This window comes from Prionailurus viverrinus, chromosome F2, assembly GCF_022837055.1.
Source record: "Prionailurus viverrinus isolate Anna chromosome F2, UM_Priviv_1.0, whole genome shotgun sequence".
In the NCBI taxonomy this organism is placed as follows: domain Eukaryota; kingdom Metazoa; phylum Chordata; class Mammalia; order Carnivora; family Felidae; genus Prionailurus; species Prionailurus viverrinus.
Window position 1 is genome coordinate 40,900,221 of NC_062578.1, and position 20,753 is coordinate 40,920,973.

Here is a 20,753-nt window from a genome sequence, read left to right on the forward strand (position 1 = left end):
TTTTTGAAAAAGAGAGAGAGAGTGTGTCCATATGCACGTGAGCAGGGGAGGGGCACGGGGAGAGAGAATCCCAAGCAGGCTCTGAGCTGTCAGCACAGAGCCCAACTCAGGGCTCAGTCTCACGAATCAAGATCGTGACCTGAGCCGAGATCAAGAGTCAGATGCTTAACCAACTGAGCCACCCAGGCGCCCCCCTAGAAGTATATTTATACTTCTTCTCCTTTGTTCTAGAAGGAATTTAGGACTACTTTCAAGGATGCATAAAATATAAGACAGCAAAATTAAAAGAGAGAGGATAGAAAAACAAGGGTGGGGATATAAAAAGAAATGGAAAGGAGGCTAGAAAAATAATATATGACACATATGCTATAACTGGGCCACAGTTCTGGCTCTGAACCACTGAATACCTCCTCCATCCTGCTCCCTCGCCCTGTCACATACAAACAGACACAGGCAGCTATTTATTCAATTTAGAGTCCAAAAATTAAAAAAAAAAAAGAAAATCCAGTTACTTAAGAAACATGTCAGTATCCTTAGTACTAACATGGCTGAGAATTCTCCCTGGCCGCTGCCCTAACGCAGACACTGGGCAGGACCAGCTGAGGCCTTCGTATTCACCGGCCATTCAATGACATGAGGTGATGCGTATGGAGTGCCTCTGGTTGCACGGGCCCAGGGCAGTCTCCCCTCCAGCAGTGCCTGCTATTATTATGGCCATTCAGGGCAGTCTTACCTCATACTGCGGCTCACCTATGAAACTTTGGCCCTTCACAGACTAATATTCTTGACTTTTTCATCCTCACAAATATTTAAAAAAAAAAACCAGCCCATTTTCAGCCAGAACTTCACAGAAACAGCTGTGGGAAATCCTGAATATTCTGAATATCTTCCCACATTCCTTCCATCTGAATAAGAAAGAAACTCAGTGGGCATAAATGTCCAACCTCTTGGTCACCCAGACACAAAGCTTTGGGCCTCTGATAATACCATTTCCTTTCCTCCCTTTCTTATTTACCTTGCCATCAGGTCCTGATGTTTTTAGTAAAAACATCCCATTTTTTCCCTCCTTTATATTTTTGCTGCCGTAATCTAGCCCAGGGTTTTAACTCTTTACTCTCATATTTAGGCAATAGCCTGTCTTAGACTGGATTTTTTTCTCTGGTGAGGGTGCTTTTCCTGGCTTCCAGATGGCAGGCTTCTCTACTTGTACTCCCATGGGAGGGACAGCGGGGAAAGCAAACTTCCTGCTGCCTCTTCTTTTTTTTTAATTTTTAAAAAAATTTTTAATGTTTAGTTTTGAGAGAGAGAGAGGGAGAGGGAGAGACAGAGTGTGAGCGGGGGAGAAGCAGAGAGAGGGAGACACAGAATCCAAAATAGGCCCCAGGCTCTGAGCTATCAGCACAGAGCCCAGAGTGGGTCTCAAACTCACAAGCCATGAGATCATGACCTGAGCTGAAGTCAGACCAACCAACTGACTCAACCAACTGAGCCATTCAGGCATCCCTCTGCTGCCTCTTCTTAAAAGAGCACTAATCCCACCCATCATGAGGGTCCTCATGACCTCGTCTAAACCTAGTCACTTCCCAAAGACTCCACCTCCCAATACTACCACATTGGGGTTTGGAGCTTCAACATATAAATTGGGAAGGGACAGGGGCGCCTGGGTGGCTCAGTCGGTTAAGCGTCCGACTTTGGCTCAGGTCACGATCTCGCGGTCCGTGAGTTCGAGCCCCGCGTAGGGCTCTGGGCTGATGGCTGAGAGCCTGGAGCCTGCTTCTGATTCTGTGTCTCCCTCTCTCTCTGCCCCTCCCCCATTCATGCTCTGTCTCTCTCTGTCTCAAAAATAATAAAATAAACATTAAAAAAAAATTTTTAATAAAAAAATAAAAAAAAAATTGGGGAGGGACATAATTAAGTCCATTACAAGCTCCTAGTCATCCCCATCCAGCCATGATGCATATGATTGAGTACTTTCCTTTCGAACAATGTAGTCAAGTGTCAACCTGGGTCCACACTGCAGGAAATCTAGACCTAGTGTTCTGTGCCAACTCTAACTCCTGTTCTTCACCCAACACAGCACCTCCACTCAGATTTGTTCCATCCCCTCTCTGGGCCTTTCCATACTGTGAAATCTAGAATGTACTACCACTACCTCCTTTCTGGATTCCAGTTCTGCTCTTTAAATTTAGTTCATACCCTAGCTCAGAGAACTAACAGTCTCAGCGTAGGAGAGACTCCAAAGGTCACTCTGTGTAATCTCAACCTCATCCATGCAATATCCATTCCTCCATCCAACATTCTTTGGGTATCTTCTAAACCAAGTAAAAATGAATATGATAGGTTCACCCTAGAGAAAGGTAACAACAATTAATACAGGGAGACTGGAATGTAAATGATTACAATGTAAGTACAATGTTTGAGACATGAACAAAATGCTTTGGGAGCACATTCTTTGACACTATTGTCTGGGTTTTATTCGAATACCTTCAGTCACAGAAAACTCATTACTTTAAGGGGTAGCTCATTCCATTTTCAGAAAACCATAACACACAAAGTGATAATACCGAGTTTAAATCTAACGTATACACATTTATTCTAGTGTTTTCAAACTCCAGAACTTTCAAAGATAAATCTTGCTTTCTTTTCATACGACTGTCATTTAAGTATTTGAAGATCACACCATCAATATCCCTAAACTTGTCCTATGTTCTGATTCTAGGCTCTTCACCCTGCTGGTTGCCTTCCTCTGGTTCCACTAAAGATTTTTTATACCCCTCAAAGTTTGGTGGAGAGTCACCAAGGCAGAATGGAAGGAGGCTATCACCTCCTTTGTTCTTACCTTAATGCAAACTAAGATCACATTTTAAACAATGCAAACTAAGATCTCTTTGGGGGAGGGAAGGGGACACCCTTATTACATTACTTCTTGAAGACAATCAAAATTTCCAGCGATTCTTTTTTTGCCTCTCATACACCAAACTGACTCTTTCATCCAAAAGTCTGTAGCACAACCTTGAGTGGCTCATATCAGGGCCTGTTGCATATTGTCTGGTCAGTTAATTTTTTAATGAGATTTGTAATAAAGTGTCAGTTGTATATAATTGTCAGTACATTTTTTAATTTTTTTAAATCTAAGCTCTCCAACTAAACAGATCTCTCTGGAGGGTAAGAGATACTTTTTTTTAATTTTATTTTTTATTTTTTAAAATTTACATCCAAATTAGTTAGCATATAGTGAAACAATGATTTCAGGAGGAGATTCCTTAATGGCCCTTATCCATTTAGCCCATCCCCCCTCCCACAACCCCTCCAGCAACCCTCAGTTTGTTCTCCCTATTTATGAGTCTCTTCTGTTTTGTCCCCCTCCCTGTTTTTATATTATTTTTGTTTCCCTTCCCTTATGTTCATCTGTTTTGTCTGTTAAAGTCCTCATATGAGTGAAGTCATATGATTTTTGTCTTTCTCTGACTAATTTCACTTAGCATAATACCCTCCAGTTCCATCCACGTAGTTGCAAATGGCAAGATTTCATTCTTTTTGATTGCCGAGTAATACTCTATTGTGTGTGTGTGTGTGTGTGTGTGTGTGTGTGTGTGTGTGTGTGTATATATGTATATATATATATACACCACACCTTCTTTGTCCATTCATCTGTCGATGGACATTTGGGCTCTTTCCATACTTTAGCTATTGTTGATAGTGCTGCTGTAAACATTGGAGTGCATGTGTCCCTTCAAAACAGCATACCTGGGGGCGCCTCGGTGGCACAGTCGGTTAAGCGTCCGACTTCAGCCAGGTCACAATCTCGCGGTCCGGGAGTTCGAGCCCCGCGTCAGGCTCTGGGCTGATGGCTCAGAGCCTGGAGCCTGTTTCCGATTCTGTGTCTCCCTCTCTCTCTGCCCCTCCCCCGTTCATGCTCTGTCTCTCTCTGTCCCAAAAATAAATAAAAAACGTTGAAAAAAAATTAAAAAAAAAAAAACAGCATACCTGTACCCCTTGGATAAATGCCTAGTAGTGCAATTGCTGGGTCGTAGGGTAGTTCCGTTTTTAGTTTTTTGAGGAACCTCCATACTGTTTTCCAGAGTGGCTGCACCGGCTTGCATTGCCACCAACAACACAAAAGAGATGCTCTTTCTCCGCATCCTCACCAACATCTGTTGTTGCCTGAGTTGTTAATGTTAGCCATTCTGACAGATGTAAGGTGGTATCTCATTGTGGTTTTGATTTGTATTTCCCTAAAAGACACTTTCTTTAAAGTTTATTTTTTGATTTTGATTTTGAGAGAGAGAGAGAGAGAGAGAGAGAGAGAGAGAGTGCAAGCAGGGGAGGGGCAGAAACAGACAATTCCAAGCAGGCTCTGCACTGGCAGCGCAGAGCCCGATGTGGGACTCGAATTCACGAACCTTGAGATGGTGACCTGAGTGGAAACCAAGAGTTGGATGTGTTACCAACTGAGCCAGCCAGGCACCCCAAAAGATACTTTTATTATTCATATTTTCCTTTAATAAGTGCATAAATGAATGAACAAATATTAAGGAAGAAAGGCGCTGTGGTGTGCAGAATAATACCCCTCCCTATGTCCACATCATAATCCCCAGAACTTGTGAATATGCTGCTTTACATTGCAAGAGGAAACGAGGTTGCGGATGGAATTATGATTGCTAATCAGCTGATTTTAAAATAAAGAGATCGTCCTGGATTATCATGTTGGGCCTGATGTAATTGCAAGTGTCCATTAGAAAGGAAGGCAGTGGAGGAGATCAGAGTTAGTGATCGTAAGATCTCCGCTTGCCTTGAAGATGGACAAAGGGGCCATTAGCCTGGGAATGCAGGTAGCTTCTCAATGCTGGGTAAGGTAAGAAAACAGCTTCTCAGCTAAAGACTCCAGAAGGGGATGCAGATCTGCAGACACCTTGATGTCAGCCCACCGAGACCCATTTCGGACTTCTGATCTCCCCAAGTGTAAGATGTGTGCGCTGTTCCCACTAAATTTGTGGTCATCTCTTACAGCAGCAATAGAGAACTCATTTGGGTACAACCTCTTGGTACTACATGCCAGCCATCATTTGGAACTTTCATTGACATCGTCATTAATCTTTACAACACACCTTAGAGGTTTTTAAAATTGAAGCCGTTGGGCAAATTTTGAAAAAATACCCAGTTGTTCAGAAGCAAAGCTAGGATTTGAATTCAGGACTCTCTGACTCCGGTCTATACTCATTTCACAAAGCCATGAAGCCTTAAGAACCCAGACGTTGTACTAGGTAATATCTAAATATTCTGATGAGCATTCCAGAGCCCATTGTTCCTGGGAGAAACTGGATACCTAATTCAATAGCTATACATATACATTCAATAGCTAACATTCCACTTTCTCAGTCTTCTTCCTCTCCTTGAACTTTTCTCTCTCCAGCTGATACTGCTTCAAAATAAAAGTAACGCTTTCAGATGAACATAATTTATAGCTTTCAACAGATTAAACTGCTGATATCATATCTAGGGTATGAATCGAATACATTAGGTATCATCTACAAATATTAATATCTGGTTTCCAAGGAAAATATGCTTTTATAGCCACAGCTGGTTCTCTTGAAAAACTATAGCCAAACCCTGCAGCACTCTGACAATAGAGGACTGTCAGTGTCCTCTAGCTGTACCAAGGTTATTGCTGGTCACAGACACAATAAGCATGGGTGAAAATTCTGCAAATATATAGTTTGCCCTCAAATCCGAATGAAAATGGGAAAGTTTCTTTAGGACTTCATCACAATGCATTCATCTATTGCAACGTGCCGCCTTTTTCATTTGAAAGGAGTCCATTCATTATCCAGCATCTATTTTTTTTAAAGTTTATTTATTTATTTATTTTTTTTTTTTAAATTTTTTTTTTTTTAACATTTTATTTATTTTTGGGACAGAGAGAGACAGAGCATGAACGGGGGAGGGGCAGAGAGAGAGGGAGACACAGAATGGGAAACAGGCTCCAGGCTCTGAGCCATCAGCCCAGAGCCCGACGCGGGGCTCGAACTCCCAGACCGCGAGATCGTGACCTGGCTGAAGTCGGATGCTCAACCGACTGCGCCACCCAGGCGCCCCTAAAGTTTATTTATTTTGAGAGAGACAGAGACAGCATGAGTGGGGGAAGAGCAGAGAGAGAGGGAGACAGAGAATCCCAAGCAGGCTCCCCTCTGTCAGCAAGGAGCCTGACGTGGTGCTCATACTCAAGAAACCGTGAGATCATGGCTTGAGCTGAAACCAGGAGTCAGATACATAACCAACTGAGCCACCCAGGTGCCCCATTGAGCACCTATTATATGTAGTGGACCTTATAGCATAGTGCCTTAGAGTACAAGCTCTGAAGTAGATGGTTCTCCTATTTCCTTCTTATGTAACCCCGGGCAAATCACCCTTGTTGAGACTCAGTTTCCTCTCCTGTGAAATAGATATACTGATAGCACCTACCTCCTATGAGTGTTATGAGAATGTACTGAGACAATGCAGTTAGAACAGAGAATAATAATAAGTTAAGCACTCACTACCTGTTAGTTCTCACTATATGCCAAGCCGTGGGTTTGTATTGGTTCATAAAAGAGACATGATCCCTGCCCTTAAGAGGCTTACATTCTAGTAGTTAAGGTGTACAGATAAGTGAAGAATTATAGCTTTTAAGAAGTATGCAAATCAGCAGCGACTATTTTTGGGTGTATAGACTGGAGGCTTCTGCTGAAGTCTGCACATTGGCCTGACCTGCTTCAAAGGCACCATAAGTCAGCACCTGTTGTACAAAGTGCTCTACACTCGCCCCAATGGCTCTGTTTCCCTGAAGCCCTTCCTTTACCTTTTCCCTCTGTATTTTATTCTGGGGAATCCATCTATAGAATTACACTGAGTGGGAAATTAATTTGCCAGATTGTCTGATGACTAGACAATACCAATCCCCCCCATGCATGCTATCCTTAGTATTCTAAGACACCCCCATTAACAGGGATTGTTGAAATATGTGGCAGTCAGGTCCACAGACCTGCAGTTTTCTTACCAAAGCACCCTAATTAAGCAACCCCAGATACACAGCTGTCATATTCTTTGTCATGTTAAATTAATGCACAGAAACTTCCTGCCTACCAGTCAGCAGACTTTCCTCCCTAGTTTTGCAAGAGAATGAAGCTTTATTTTTCCCCTCAAATATACCATTGCTTCATGAATTCTTATGACAATGGAATACTTTAAAAATATTAAATAAATGTGAAAACACCTTCAACAGCCTCTAAGTCCACAAGAGATGAGCTACAATACACATTCTGTTTCTCATAGATGGTTTGCTGATCTTACTGCATTAACTCCAAATAATTTCCAAAAAGCAACTCTCAACCCTGGGATGGTAATAACTAACAGAGGTACCTATTGATTACACACTTAGTAAATACTTGCTGATTTCCTGCCCCTTCCTGTAGGGAAGTAGGACTTAGAGAGGAGTGTGTTAGACCCAGCCTCTCTTCCAATTGTTGATTTTGGCAAAGGCAAAGGGAAGTCACTAACTACCAGACCAATACCTCAGACCCACATGCTGGTCTATTTTAAGCTTCTTGGATGGTACCAAGACTCTGCTGGGCCATCTCATGTCGTCACAGCTAACCTCCAATACCCCCAGAGGCTTCATCATCCACCCATAAGAACAACAGGCCAATCTGGTTCAGCACTTGCTCATTTCTAGCTTTGTTCTAGGGTAAGAAAATGATCGTCAAGGGTCTCATTCATGAGCTGTCTTTGCATTACTGGTATCACGGAAAGCCTGTGAGTAGACAAAATAGGTATTTTTGCACAGCCCCTTTGTACCATTTTTTGGTACTATTTTTGTACTATTTTTGAAATCCTTTCCTCTCTCTTTGTTGGCCCTTCTTTCCAACAATCCTAGGTTGTTCCAAAGCTTCTTTGCTACACCTTCCAATGTCCAAATGTCAACAGGTGTTCTGGTGGCTCAAGCAGTCTGTGGGGTCAGCGCAGCACACCCGAGGACTTGCCCTTGCCTGGCCAGATGACCATGTGGTAACAAACAGCACTTCATAAGCAAGCCTGTTGAGTGGCTAAACAGAGCTGTGTATAGAGACGGGGAGAAAGCCAAGGCAGAGAGGAGATAAGGTTGAGATACTAAGGAATCTCTCTCAATGGTACAAGCGGTTGGTTCCTCTGCAAAACTGTGACTCGATGTGTAATACACACATCACTGAAACCTACAACTCTGCAGCTGGAAAACAAACTTGCACCTCTACATGAGTTCACTTCATAGACATTACTTTGGGGGGCCTTTATTCTGATTCTAGAAACACCTTGACATTGCCTCCCACACTCATGACAAATGCTTTTGACTATATTTAGTGGTGGCAAATACTAGCTTTTTGAGAATGGGTTTTCAGAAATAGCCAGGTCATTTAGGGCTAAGAACAGTAAGATGGGGGCAATCAATGCTATTTTAGGTATAAAAAACAAGGTGCTGGTTATAGTAAAACAAGTTGGAGTTTCCTGTGCAGACAAAAACAATTTGCAAAGGTAATTTAAAAAGTGCTCTGCATAATGGCAATGTTGGTGTGGAATAAAGGTGTACATTCCCAAAGTGACAGTTTGAAGAGGTCATTCATATGGATGTATACATTCCTGAGTCTTATCCCTCTACCTTTCGGAATCAATGGGAAAATATTATAGACAACAGACAAGCCTAGTATAGACTTCATTTCTGAAACCTTATGAGGCAGAAACTCATAAAAATCTACTCTTAGCTTCAGTTTGCTGGTCACCATGTCTGCAAAGTAGGGGCTAAGAGGCAGTGACACTCGTCATGTAAATTAAACTGATATCCTAAAGTTCTAAGACTTTCCAGTATGTTAAGAACTTCTTTTTCTAATGTTTACTTACTTATTTATTTATTTATTTATTTATTTATTAAAAAAAATTTTTTTTTCAACGTTTATTTATTTTTGGGACAGAGAGAGACAGAGCATGAACGGGGGAGGGGCAGAGAGAGAGGGAGACACAGAATCGGAAACGGGCTCCAGGCTCTGAGCCATCAGCCCAGAGCCCGACACGGGGCTCCAACTCATGGACCGCGAGATTGTGACCTGGCTGAAGTCGGACGCTTAACCGACGGAGCCACCCAGGCGCCCCAATGTTTACTTATTTATTTTGAGAGGGGAGGAGGAGCACTACTCAGGGAGGGGCAGAGAGAGGGGGAGAGAGAATCCGGAGCAGGCCATGTGCTGTCAGTGCAGAGCCCGATGCAGGGCTGAATCTCCCAAACTATAGTGACTTGAACCAAAATCGAGTCGGATACTTAACCAACTGAGCCACCCAGGCACCCCTATCAATAACTTCTTAGTGTCTAACTAGAGAATTAAGAATATATTGCACTTAGGGATCTGGAACCACTACTCTTTAGGAGTCTTAAATCTAAAAGAGGCATACTTACCTGGACATGTGTCTATAATATTAATAATAGCTAATTTTTTTTTAAGATTTTATTTTTAAGTAATCTCTACACTTAATGTAGGGCTCAAACTCACATCCCCAAGATCAAGAGTCATATGTTCTACCGACTAAGCCAGCCAGGTGCCCCAATAATAGCAAATACTTATATAGCTCTTACTCCCTGCTATGTACTTACTTAGCACAATATATATTTATATTGGCCTATTTAGTACAGTCCTGTGAGGTATTACTATTTTTATTCCTACCTGACATATGAGAGACCTGAGCCAGAAGGAGGTTGCTTAAGACCACATAGTAATTTACAGAGCTGGGATTGGAACCCAGGCAGCCTGCCTCCAGCTATGTTCTTACTATGCTAAGTCACCCTATACTGCTTCTATGAAACAAGAGAAAACTAGACAAATAAATCTATACCAATTGGGAAAAGGACGATGAAAAATACAGAATTTGAGAGGTAAAAAGGGGGGAAGTGAGGCAGATGAACTAAATGGGAGATCAAGGCCACTTAGAGAGCCACAAGAGTTTCATGGGCCACTTGGAGCTGGACAGAAAAGCTCTCCTCTAATTTAAAGAATAGAGGCAGCTGAAAAAATCCAGGAATTATGAAGAACCAGTTCTTGGCAGTTTTTGTATATAAAGTTTTTCCTTTATTATGTAAAAATAAAATAATGCAAGATTAATAAAAACAAAACCCCACAATACCATTAACATGACAGTTTTTATATCCAGCCCATATCACTGTGTGAACTTTATTGGCTAGTAAGCAGATATGTTTAATAAATCAAAGTAAACAGTTTCACACTAGGCAGGCTGAGTGCAATGATCTACTTAATATCATCCCCAGGGAAGCATTTAGAGGCCACTATAGATGACTCAGTTCCCATAAAGATGGGATATGTGTGGATGAAGGCAAAAGAAGCCTTCAGGATCTCTTGTGTATAATCACAGAATGCCAATGCCACTCCAAGGGTAACCTCATCTCACTGAAACAGACACGGAGTCTTATGGAGCAGAAATGACTTGGATGAAGGTGCTCTGATCAGCTCCAAGTCCAGTACTCTTCCACTCCTACAGGTTTCCTTGTAACCATCCCGGGAAAACGAGACAACACTGGTATCAAAGACCTTCAGAGCACACCTACACTAGAGGGAAAAGAATTCCTTGATCACAACTTCTTGCTGCTGTTCCGTCTCGCTTTTCCTCCCTAGGACCCAAGAGATGTCTAGAAAACGGTGGGAAACGTCATCCGAATTACTGTTCCTAAAATTTGCAAAGTATCAAATGAACGGGGCAACAGATTGTCATGCCTTATATTCTAGGCTGGGGCGAAATGCAGGGAATTCAGTTCCCTGCTGGGCTGGGAGCCGGCCCCACCTACTATCCTAGGAAACTTGGGCCCACCAGCAAGGCGCGGGGAAGGCTGAACCGCCAGGCTGCCAGGCCAAGGCGGGTCACCTGCCGAGGCGCCAGGGATTCGCGGAAGCCCGGCCGGCCGGGAGCAGCGAACCCCCGGGGACCCCAGCGCGTGGGGATGCTGGGGCGGGCCCAGGAGCTTCTTCCCAACCCCTCGGGTCTCCAGCCGCTTCAAAGCCGCCCTGCCCAGCCGGTAGCAGCTCCCTTGCGCCACGAAGCCCCACCTTCCACCCAGCTACCGGGCGCGGTCACGTGAGGCGTGCCAGTGGAACCAATGAGCCGCTCGCTCGGAATGGAAGGGATTGTCTGACCCCCATGACGTCACAAAGCTGGCTGGGAGCGCGCGGCTCTTCCGCCCCCCCTCCTCGACTCAGGCCTGGCCCTCACTTCTCCTCCCCGCCCACTCTCCCGGGCGCAGCCAATCGGGAGGCGGGAAGTGCTTCGGCCCGGACGTTCGGGCGGGGCAGGGTGGCGGCCCGGCGGGGCAGGGAGTGGGCCAGCTGGGGGCCAGGGGCTGCACTCCAGGGAGTTACGCCAGGAGGCTTGGAGGGAGCGCTTGGCGGTGCCGCTACTGCTGCGGCCGCTTCCTCGTCGGGAAGAAGCGACTCCTCCCGTGTGCCCGGTTCGTATTCCCTTCCCTGCCCCATGCCCGAGCCGCCCAGTCCGGAATCCTCCTCTACGCGCCCAAAGTTGTGAGGAGGTTGCCCGGCACGCGTGGGGAGCGACGGCCGCGGGCGTGCAGAGGGTTGGCGAGCGGTGGCCCGGGCGGAGGAGGGACGAGCCCCGGAGCGCTAGGTGCGCGCGGGGGCGTCGGGGCTACGGGCGGGCGTGGCGGCGCCGAGGGGCCGCCGCGGGCTCTGGGTGGGGGGCGGGCCGGCCGCCGCCGCTGTCAGCGCCGGGGACGCCGTGGAGAACCTAACGCGAGTGCGAGCTCCGAGGAGGTGCGGCGCCAGCTGTGTGGCGTCTCTGCCGGAGGGTCTGGGGCCCCTACGCACCCCGGAGGGTCTACGCACCCCGGAGTCTGGGGTGATCCCACGGCAGCCTGCCGCGGGCCGACCCCTGCCTTAGGCTTCTGGACCGAAGCCGGCGCTGCGTGGGCCGGGCGGGGTGGGCAGCGGGCGGAGGATGCCGGGGGCCGGTGGGCTCCGCGCCCGGGCTGGATGGAGGGACCGGTCCCGGGGCGCGTCTCTGCTCGCGGCTGAGTCCCCGCCGCCTCGGGCTCCGTTCCTGCCTCTCCAGTGGGGTGGGTTTGTTTGTTTGGTTTCCTTCTTCTCCCCACCCCTTTCTCCCTGCTCCATCCTTTTCCCCCCTCCCTGCCCCACACACGGGGCTGGAGCGAGAGCTCGCCCCTCCTCCGTGCCCGCCTCCCCCGCCGCCGCCTCCTCTAATGAGCATCTCTGCCTTGCTTTCAATGGGCCGGTGCTGCTGTCGCTGCTGCTGTCCGCGCGGGTTGTGGATGTTGTCGGCTCCGTGTTGTGATGACAGGAGAATGTGTGTGTGTCCCGGGCCCAGACGAATTGGTAGGTATTCACTTAACTACCTGCGTTGGGTACCCAGAAAGGATGGTGACTGATTTTGTGTGTGGATGGTTTTAGCTGGGTCGCCGTGGAATTAGGGGTGAGGTAGATAGAAAAAGGGAACAAAGGCGTCCTGGACCCGGATAGCTTTGATACCTTAGTGCAGCTTTCAGGTAGGGACAAAGGAAACTAATCAAACAAGTGCTGGCTTGGGGCGTCGTGTCTTCTGAGGGAAGCCGGTTTCTTCATTCATGTAGAGATAACAGGAGCTGTGAAATGGCTAGCATTTCCAGAAAATGCTGAAAAATTGTGAAGTCTTTATACAGGGTGTTTAATGCAATTGGATTACATAAACTGAGGTTCTGACACGTTGAATGACGAGTATAGCTTTTTTTTTTTTTTTTTTTCATTTACACCAAAAGCTTTGAAAGCTAAAGAGCTCCGGAGTCGGTGCAGTATAGCAGCATTTTCTAATTAATACGGTCCGTGGGTTTATTGAATGAAGTAGAATCGTTTCTTGGCACAGGCTCTGTCGAGCCCATCAGTAAGAATGGATGGGTCTCTCTCCTGTTTCGGGTTGCAGTGCATCTTTTCTTAGTAGTCATTGGCAAAATGGGTCAAATTTGCCTAGGACTAAGATACTGCATATAACTTGGATCAGGGATAGGAACTTTTCAGTGAAATTGTGGTCAGAAATCACTTGAAAATGTGACAGTCCTCCAGTTTACCAACACTGTACCTTGTTGCTGTTCTTAATTGCCTAATCAAGAGCTTTCTACTTCATTAGTGAGTTTGTCAGCAAAAGTTTTGATCTCATGGGGTTTTGTTGTTGTTGAATCACAGGATATTCAGAAAGATACTCAGAGTTTTTGAATGCTCACTTACGGTTTGAAAAAGCATTTGCAAGCACTTTGGCTTGTGAGGATATCTGGTCTGATGGAGAGACTATGTCATGTGTACTGGTGATGATACAACACTCATGAATCACAGAGCAGGGTTTTCATGAATTCCATATTCTCTAAGAATTTGTCTTTTGAAGGTATGCTGGGAGTTGGGGTACTGGGATACATTCTCAGTCCATATGCTAAGCTCCTGAAAAACTGAAAGGTACAATCGATAAAATCCACTCTGCTTTTTTTTTTTTTAATCTCTCAAGAACTTTCGCCTTGAAGGAAAAATGTAGTATGTTATCTGAGTATTTGAGTGCTTGCTCTTTGATTTTACATATTATTCAAAGCATCTGCTGCATGAATCAGTTCTTTTGCCACAATATTTCATTCATTTTGCAATCAACTACAAAAGCAGAAAAATTGTCAAAGCGGAGGAATTTAAGGAAAGTGCAGATTTCTTGGACTTGTTATTCCTTGGTTAGACATACAACGAAATCCTGCTGCTCATCTATCAAACCCCCCTTGCAAACACATACACACACACACGCACAAAGTAGTACTTTGATTTGGTCTGCATTCCATACAGAAGCAAACATTTCTTCTTCCTATAAAAGTCTTAAGTTTTAAAGTAAGCACAACTACAAACTTATCTAAAGTTATGGAGAGGGGTGCCTCGCTGGCTCAGTCGGTGGAGCAAGTGACTCTTGATCTCAGGGTTGTGAGTTCAAGCCCCAGGCTGAGTGTAGAGATTACTTAAAAATAAGATCTTAAAAAAATAATAAAATTATGGAGAAAGTTTCTCTTAAAATGGTCATCTGCTTATATTTTTAATAATAGAAAATCTTTATACAAAGCATGAAATGAGTTAATGTGCTTTCTGCATGCAAATCTAACAAGGTACGGTTTATGTCTGGAAGCCAGAGTCATGTGGCACAACATTTGAGCACATCTCCTGGCTCAATCATGTACCCTTAACCTTTGGATGACTTTCAGGTATTTAGTTTGAAGTGCAGAGATTTATATGGTTAGTCTTGATAGATTCCTGTTCATCTGGAATTTCTTTTTTTCATTATGGCATTTCAGAATGCTTATTTAGTTATTGATCTTCTTTCCAAAATTCTAATCATTGCCTTCTGTTGTATAATCTTGTCTTCAGTTTTTAAAACAAATCCCTTCTGAAATAGTGCATTTAAAATAATGGTGCTTTCTATCACTTGCAAAAGGGGTTCTGTATGCCCAGCTTATGCAGTGCTCATTACAGAAGCAAACAAGAATAAGTTATTATTCGGTGTTTGGTTTTCTCTGCTCTCACACATCCCACTTATCACTTCTCCAATTACTCTTCAAAAGAGGGTACCTGAAAATAATGTAATATATAGCTAACAATCTCTGATACTTGTAAATTTTTTTTCCTTAATGGGTTCAACCTTAAGAAGGAATTGCAGACATTAAAACCCACATGGTTTTGTTTTCTGTATTATTTTTTGTTTACTGCATTTGTTTCCATATTTAACTCTAAAGTCTATTTCTTTATAGGCCAAATGAGTTATTTGAAGCAATACCTCAACAATTCAGGGGAAATAAATGTTAGAAGGAAGAAAGTTTTTTTCCCTTGCATAAATTATCTGGATTAATGATGCACATTAAATAAATTTTCTAGATAAATGTCCAGCAAAATATTTTCAGTGTCACATAGTGTCAGTGATTTTTATTTGGATTAATAATGTGCACCTTTTCTATACAAACCTTAGACTATTAGACTATTATTTCACTATTCTTTATTGCTTCCTTAAGGCAAATACATACTTTTATTTTAAATGTAAGAGAAAATATTTTTCTAGGGATTGAATTCTACCTCGATCCATAATGGATGAAAATAGTGTTTCTGTAGCTTTCCCTTCTGGCTGATTAGCAGGGGAAAATGCTAGCAAGTAAATTAAATTACAGAACTGAGACCATTTACTTTACTAACAAAGCCTTAGAGCTACTAGCGTACTTAAACTTCTTTTTATCACAAAGCGTACAGTGATTAAACAACGAATAAATGAAACCTGCATTTGATTTCAAAGCCTCACTGCAACAAACACTTATAAAGGCATAGAGACCCAGAAGAGGCCTTCGGTAGCATCTGCTTCTATGTGTTCACTTACAACCTAGGGAAGTGAGGCCCAAAGAGGTAAGCTCACATTTCTAGGATTATTTGGCAAGTTGGTGGCAGACCTATGTCCCTGAGCTCACCAAATTGGCACAGTGGTCTAGAGAAGCGTAGTTTGCAAGACCGTCCACTGAGGCGCAGGAAAGGAATACTGGCATTTCTCTTTTTATTCATCATGTATTTTTTTCCCCTATATCTGCTGCATATATATGTCCATACTATATATGAACATAATATTAATTTGGTAGTGTGTGCATATAACTTACCACAGAATTCATGAGCATACATATGTCGGGGATGTATTCTGACACCATTTTGGTGGTAATCATGTGTAATCAAATGTTACCATTGACCACAAATCTGGAAACGGGATTTTCGTCATGGGAGATCCAGGGCCTTTTTAAGGATAGAGAGGGAGAAGAGTGGTTGGCCGGGTAGACTGCCACTGCATAATGTTATATAATCTTCGTCTCCTCAGCTTTTTCCCAGCCAGATCTGTTGTATGTTCTGCACAGTCTGTGCTGCAGAAGGAAATGCGAGGAAAAGAGAGAAGTAAAGCTAGACTCTAGTCTTGGCTCCATAAGTGATTAAGAATTGGGCTTAGCAGAATATACCCTGTGGAAGTAGTACAGGAGAGGTGTATAAAATACAGTGCTTTCTAGCGCAGGGCTTAGCGTGTAGATTCACCTGCTAAATATTTGTTCTCAAAGCAGAGATGGATGAAGTGATCTGAAATGTAACTCTTCTCTCTGTGTGTGTCTGTATAATTGCTGTCTAGGAATCCCCGTCAGAAGTGCCAGCCTGCCGCTGTTCTCTGATGCCATGCCAGCACCAACTCAACTGTTTTTCCCTCTGATCCGTAACTGTGAACTGAGCAGAATCTATGGCACCGCGTGTTACTGCCACCACAAACACCTCTGCTGTTCGTCGCCTTACGTTCCTCAGAGTCGCCTGCGATACGCACCCCACCCGGCCTATGCCACCTTTTGCAGGCCGAAGGAGAGCTGGTGGCAGTACAACACCCAGGGAAGGAGATACGCCTCCACGCCGCAGAGATTTTACCTCACACCCCCGCAGGTCAACAGCATCCTGAAAGCCAACGAATACAGCTTCAAAGTGCCAGAATTCGATGGCAAAAATGTCAGTTCCGTCCTTGGATTTGACAGCAATCAGCTGCCTGCAAACGCACCCATCGAGGACCGGAGAAGTGCAGCTACTTGCTTGCAGACCAGAGGGATGCTCTTGGGGGTTTTTGACGGCCATGCCGGCTGTGCTTGTTCCCAGGCGGTCAGTGAGAGACTCTTTTATTACATTGCCGTCTCCTTGTTGCCCCATGAGACTTTGCTAGAGATTGAAAATGCAGTCGAGAGTGGCCGGGCACTGCTGCCCATTCTCCAGTGGCACAAGCACCCCAATGATTACTTCAGTAAGGAGGCGTCCAAATTGTATTTCAACAGCTTAAGGACTTACTGGCAAGAACTTATAGACCTCAACACCGGGGAGTCTACTGATATTGATGTGAAGGAGGCTTTAATTAATGCTTTCAAGAGGCTTGACAACGACATCTCTTTGGAGGCTCAAGTCGGTGATCCCAATTCTTTTCTCAATTACTTGGTGCTTCGAGTGGCATTTTCTGGGGCCACTGCTTGTGTGGCCCATGTAGATGGCGTCGACCTTCACGTGGCCAATACCGGCGATAGCAGAGCCATGCTGGGTGTGCAGGAAGAGGACGGCTCTTGGTCGGCAGTCACTCTCTCAAATGACCACAATGCTCAGAATGAAAGAGAACTGGAACGGCTGAAATTGGAGCACCCAAAGAATGAGGCCAAGAGCGTGGTGAAACAGGATCGGCTGCTTGGCTTGCTGATGCCTTTTAGGGCTTTTGGAGACGTAAAGTTCAAATGGAGCATTGACCTTCAAAAGAGAGTGATAGAATCAGGCCCAGACCAGTTGAATGACAATGAATATACCAAGTTTATCCCTCCTAATTATTATACACCTCCTTATCTCACTGCTGAGCCAGAGGTGACTTATCACCGATTAAGGCCACAGGATAAGTTTCTGGTGTTGGCTACTGATGGGTTGTGGGAGACGATGCATAGGCAGGATGTGGTTAGGATTGTGGGTGAGTACCTGACAGGCATGCATCACCAACAGCCAATAGCTGTTGGCGGCTACAAGGTGACTCTAGGACAGATGCATGGCCTTTTAACAGAAAGGAGAGCCAAGATGTCCTCGGTATTCGAGGATCAGAATGCAGCAACCCATCTCATTCGTCACGCGGTGGGCAACAACGAGTTTGGAGCTGTAGACCACGAGCGCCTCTCCAAAATGCTCAGTCTTCCTGAGGAGCTTGCTCGGATGTACAGAGACGACATAACAATCATCGTGGTTCAGTTCAATTCTCATGTTGTAGGGGCATATCAAAACCAGGAATAGTGGGTGGGTCTTACTTACCCTGGCAATTTTCAAATGAAATAGATTTAAGGGGCAGATAGATTTGTGAAAGATACTAATATAATAAGGGTTTCCAGTAGGTCACTAAACATTTACCCATTGATACTCTAGCTGGTCAAGTCCTCCAAATTGACTTTGCGGCAGGGTGGCAGGATCACGAGGGTCTCATTCTGCCTAGCTCGGACCTCACGGCACCTGTGATTGAGGCGAATCCGTTCCTTGTTGCAAGTGTCTCATGACATTGGCTTCTTTTATCGATCTGAGAAAATCAAGATGACCTGGCAAGTAGGATCTTGAATAGGCCAAAAGCCAGGATCTTGCTGGGCGTATTCTCTTGGTAAAAGGGAAGAAACATTCTGTTCACATCTGCAGACCCTTCTCGTCACTAAGATTCCAATGTACATGAGAATGTTTATTTATTGCATGACTTCCTAGATATACAATCTATGCATTATTCATATAAATTTATTTTAGCCTGAAGTGGTTTTCAAATCCAGTACTTAAGCCATAAATGACTGAGAACCAAGCAGTCTGAATTTGTAAGTGTTTGTGATTATTTGACTGGAATGCTTCTTAAGTGGAAAAACAAACTACTCCCTTCACCACCCCTGGTTACCTAATGTAATTGAAACTTTTTCTGTTTTGCCACATGCTTGAAGACAGTGTTTTTAGTTTGGTCCACTCTTAGATTGATGTTAAATGAAGAAAAAAGAATTATTTTTTTAGTTTGTATTGATGAAATGATTTCATTTAGTTTGAAATAAAAAGATCCAGAATAAAAAGAAGAGACTGTCCAATTATTGTCATCTGTAGCCACCAAGCACATCATGCTTATCTCGTAATCCCCACAGGCTTAGCATGCTGCGTGTGGTGGGTAGACTGTTCAGGAGATCATCCTTCCAGTTTAGTCGTGATAAGAATGTTCCCCACTTTTTGGAATTAAGTTTAAATATCAAATTGGGGAGTAAGATTTAATATTACTTTTGGTTATTGAGACCAGGGAGGGAGTTTTTGTTTTTCTCCATGTAGACATAGGTCAGTTAAAATATTTGGTTTAAAAATCACTAAATGCTTTAAACATGTTGTAGCTTATAAATAGGAATTTAAGATATATACGTGAGAAATTTTCAAAGGTAACTGTTGTGCATGCCTGATGCTTAATAGAACACTTAGTAGCATCAAGTGTTGTTTGCAGCAGTCCCTGTAATTATATGCAGTCCCTTCTAATGCTGTATCAAAATAAATGAAAATAAACATTCAGATTGGCTTTTGGGGAGCTTTTTAATATGCATCAACGGCATTTGTTCCTGTATTTAATGGTGATCTGTGTACAGCTGCGCATATATTTTCATCACTTATTCTAGCATCACTGGTAAAAGAATGGCTATGACTATGTTTGATATTCACATAGATTTTAATACAACTCATGATCAGCTTTCCCTCGTGTAATTAGTTGAGGGGTGTTTAGGAGTCCTTCTGATTTCTGTAGAATATGAACTGGTTGTTCAAGGACTCCCTCTGGATTGTGGACACTAAAGCAATGTAGAACTGACTAAAACTTGTTCCAGTTGAAAAACAGACTCAGGAAGATTGTAGTTCAGAGCATCGTATAATGTTTATTTTCTGAGGGTTTTTTTTCCCCCCATCTTTCCCCCTTAATTCAGCTTGGAACTTTTCTTCCAGGCAGCATCTTGGAAAAGGGAAGGTTCTACCATATATTTATTTCTAAATGTTTTGACAGAGATGTCATCTTTTTAATGAAATATATGTAGACTGCTGTAGCAATGAAAACCCATTTTCAGGGGCACCTAGGTGGCTCAGTCGGTTAAGCGTCTGGCTTCAGCTCAGGTTATGATCTCTCAGTTCATGGGTTCGAGTCCCGCATCGGGCCCTGTGCTGACAGTGTGGAGCCTGCTTTGGACTCTGTGCCTCCCTCTCTCTCTGCCCCTCCCCCCCCCCCCTCTCTCTCTCTCTCTCTCTCTCTCTCTCTCTCTCAAAAATAAACATTAAGAAAAAAAACACCATTTTCAGGCTACTATTTGAATTTCTCTTGAACACCGCTACTGAAGAGTTCCATATTATATACTTAATAGTCTCGTCTCTATTTAGTACAGTATGTATAAATTTAGTTTCCAGTGGTCACAATCAAGATAGTAATTCTTATTTCTTGCACAAGAAACTTGGTCTGCAGTCTAAAAGTTGGTCTACTCTTTAGAAATGAAAATGCAGTGTGGAAATGAAAATAAGTGGATGTTAGATATCCGAATGTACTATCATCTAAAAGCAGTTGTAATTTTATTGTAATTGGCTGTCACTGTGATGTGATATTTAAAGTAAAAAAACACGTGAACTTTCATAGTTTAGCCTTTCTTAAACTTTTTTTTTTATTATGGAAACTTTCTAACACATATCAACCTCTGTATTTATATTTAATCAGTGGCTCATTATATTTATAATACGCCCTTAACTAAGTGGAATGGTGGTATGTTTCACAGTACTTGGTAAAAAAACCTGTGTCTTATAAAAGATGTATCTGTATGAAGATGTGTAAAGTTTATAATATTGGTCAGAGAAATGCCCACAGTGAATTAAAGCTTCATACCTGCTTTCTGAATGCCTGTGTTGCTTTTTAATCATAGTAAGATTTTTTAGATGCTTTCTACAGTAGATTATATTTAACTTCAGAGTCCAGTAGATAATTAGTACTTAAAAAAAAAAAAAACATATAGTTTACATTCAATACACTACACAGTTTTTAAATGTATAGTTTGAGATTTGGTGACCACAACCCTAATAAAGAAACACAACTTTTCTATTACAGAAAATTCCCTCTAGCCCCTTTCC

At 43.5% G+C, this 20,753-nt stretch overlaps 1 protein-coding gene across 2 annotated transcripts; it reads left to right on the plus strand.

Moving 5' to 3' along the window:
• The first annotated feature begins 11,280 nt into the window (after positions 1-11,280).
• Positions 11,281-20,523, plus strand: PDP1 (pyruvate dehydrogenase phosphatase catalytic subunit 1). 2 transcript variants are annotated; one of them, XM_047842825.1, is made up of 3 exons: positions 11,383-11,512; positions 12,376-12,410; positions 16,231-20,523. In XM_047842825.1, the coding sequence occupies exons 2-3, from the start codon at positions 12,380-12,382 to the stop codon at positions 17,889-17,891; spliced, it is 1,692 nt and encodes a 563-aa protein (XP_047698781.1). In that variant the 5' UTR covers positions 11,383-11,512; positions 12,376-12,379; the 3' UTR covers positions 17,892-20,523. The 2 variants fall into 2 exon arrangements, with proteins under 2 accessions (XP_047698782.1, XP_047698781.1); XM_047842826.1 differs by lacking the exon at positions 12,376-12,410 and having other exon boundaries at positions 11,281-11,512.
• Positions 20,524-20,753: the final 230 nt, after the last annotated feature.

Coding starts and splice junctions, on each gene's coding strand:
- PDP1 (XM_047842825.1), top strand. CDS start 12,380: ATGTGTGTGTGTCCCGGGCCCAGACGAATTG. Junction 12,411..16,230: donor TCCCGGGCCCAGACGAATTG/GTAGGTATTCAC, acceptor ATTGCTGTCTAG/GAATCCCCGTCAGAAGTGCC.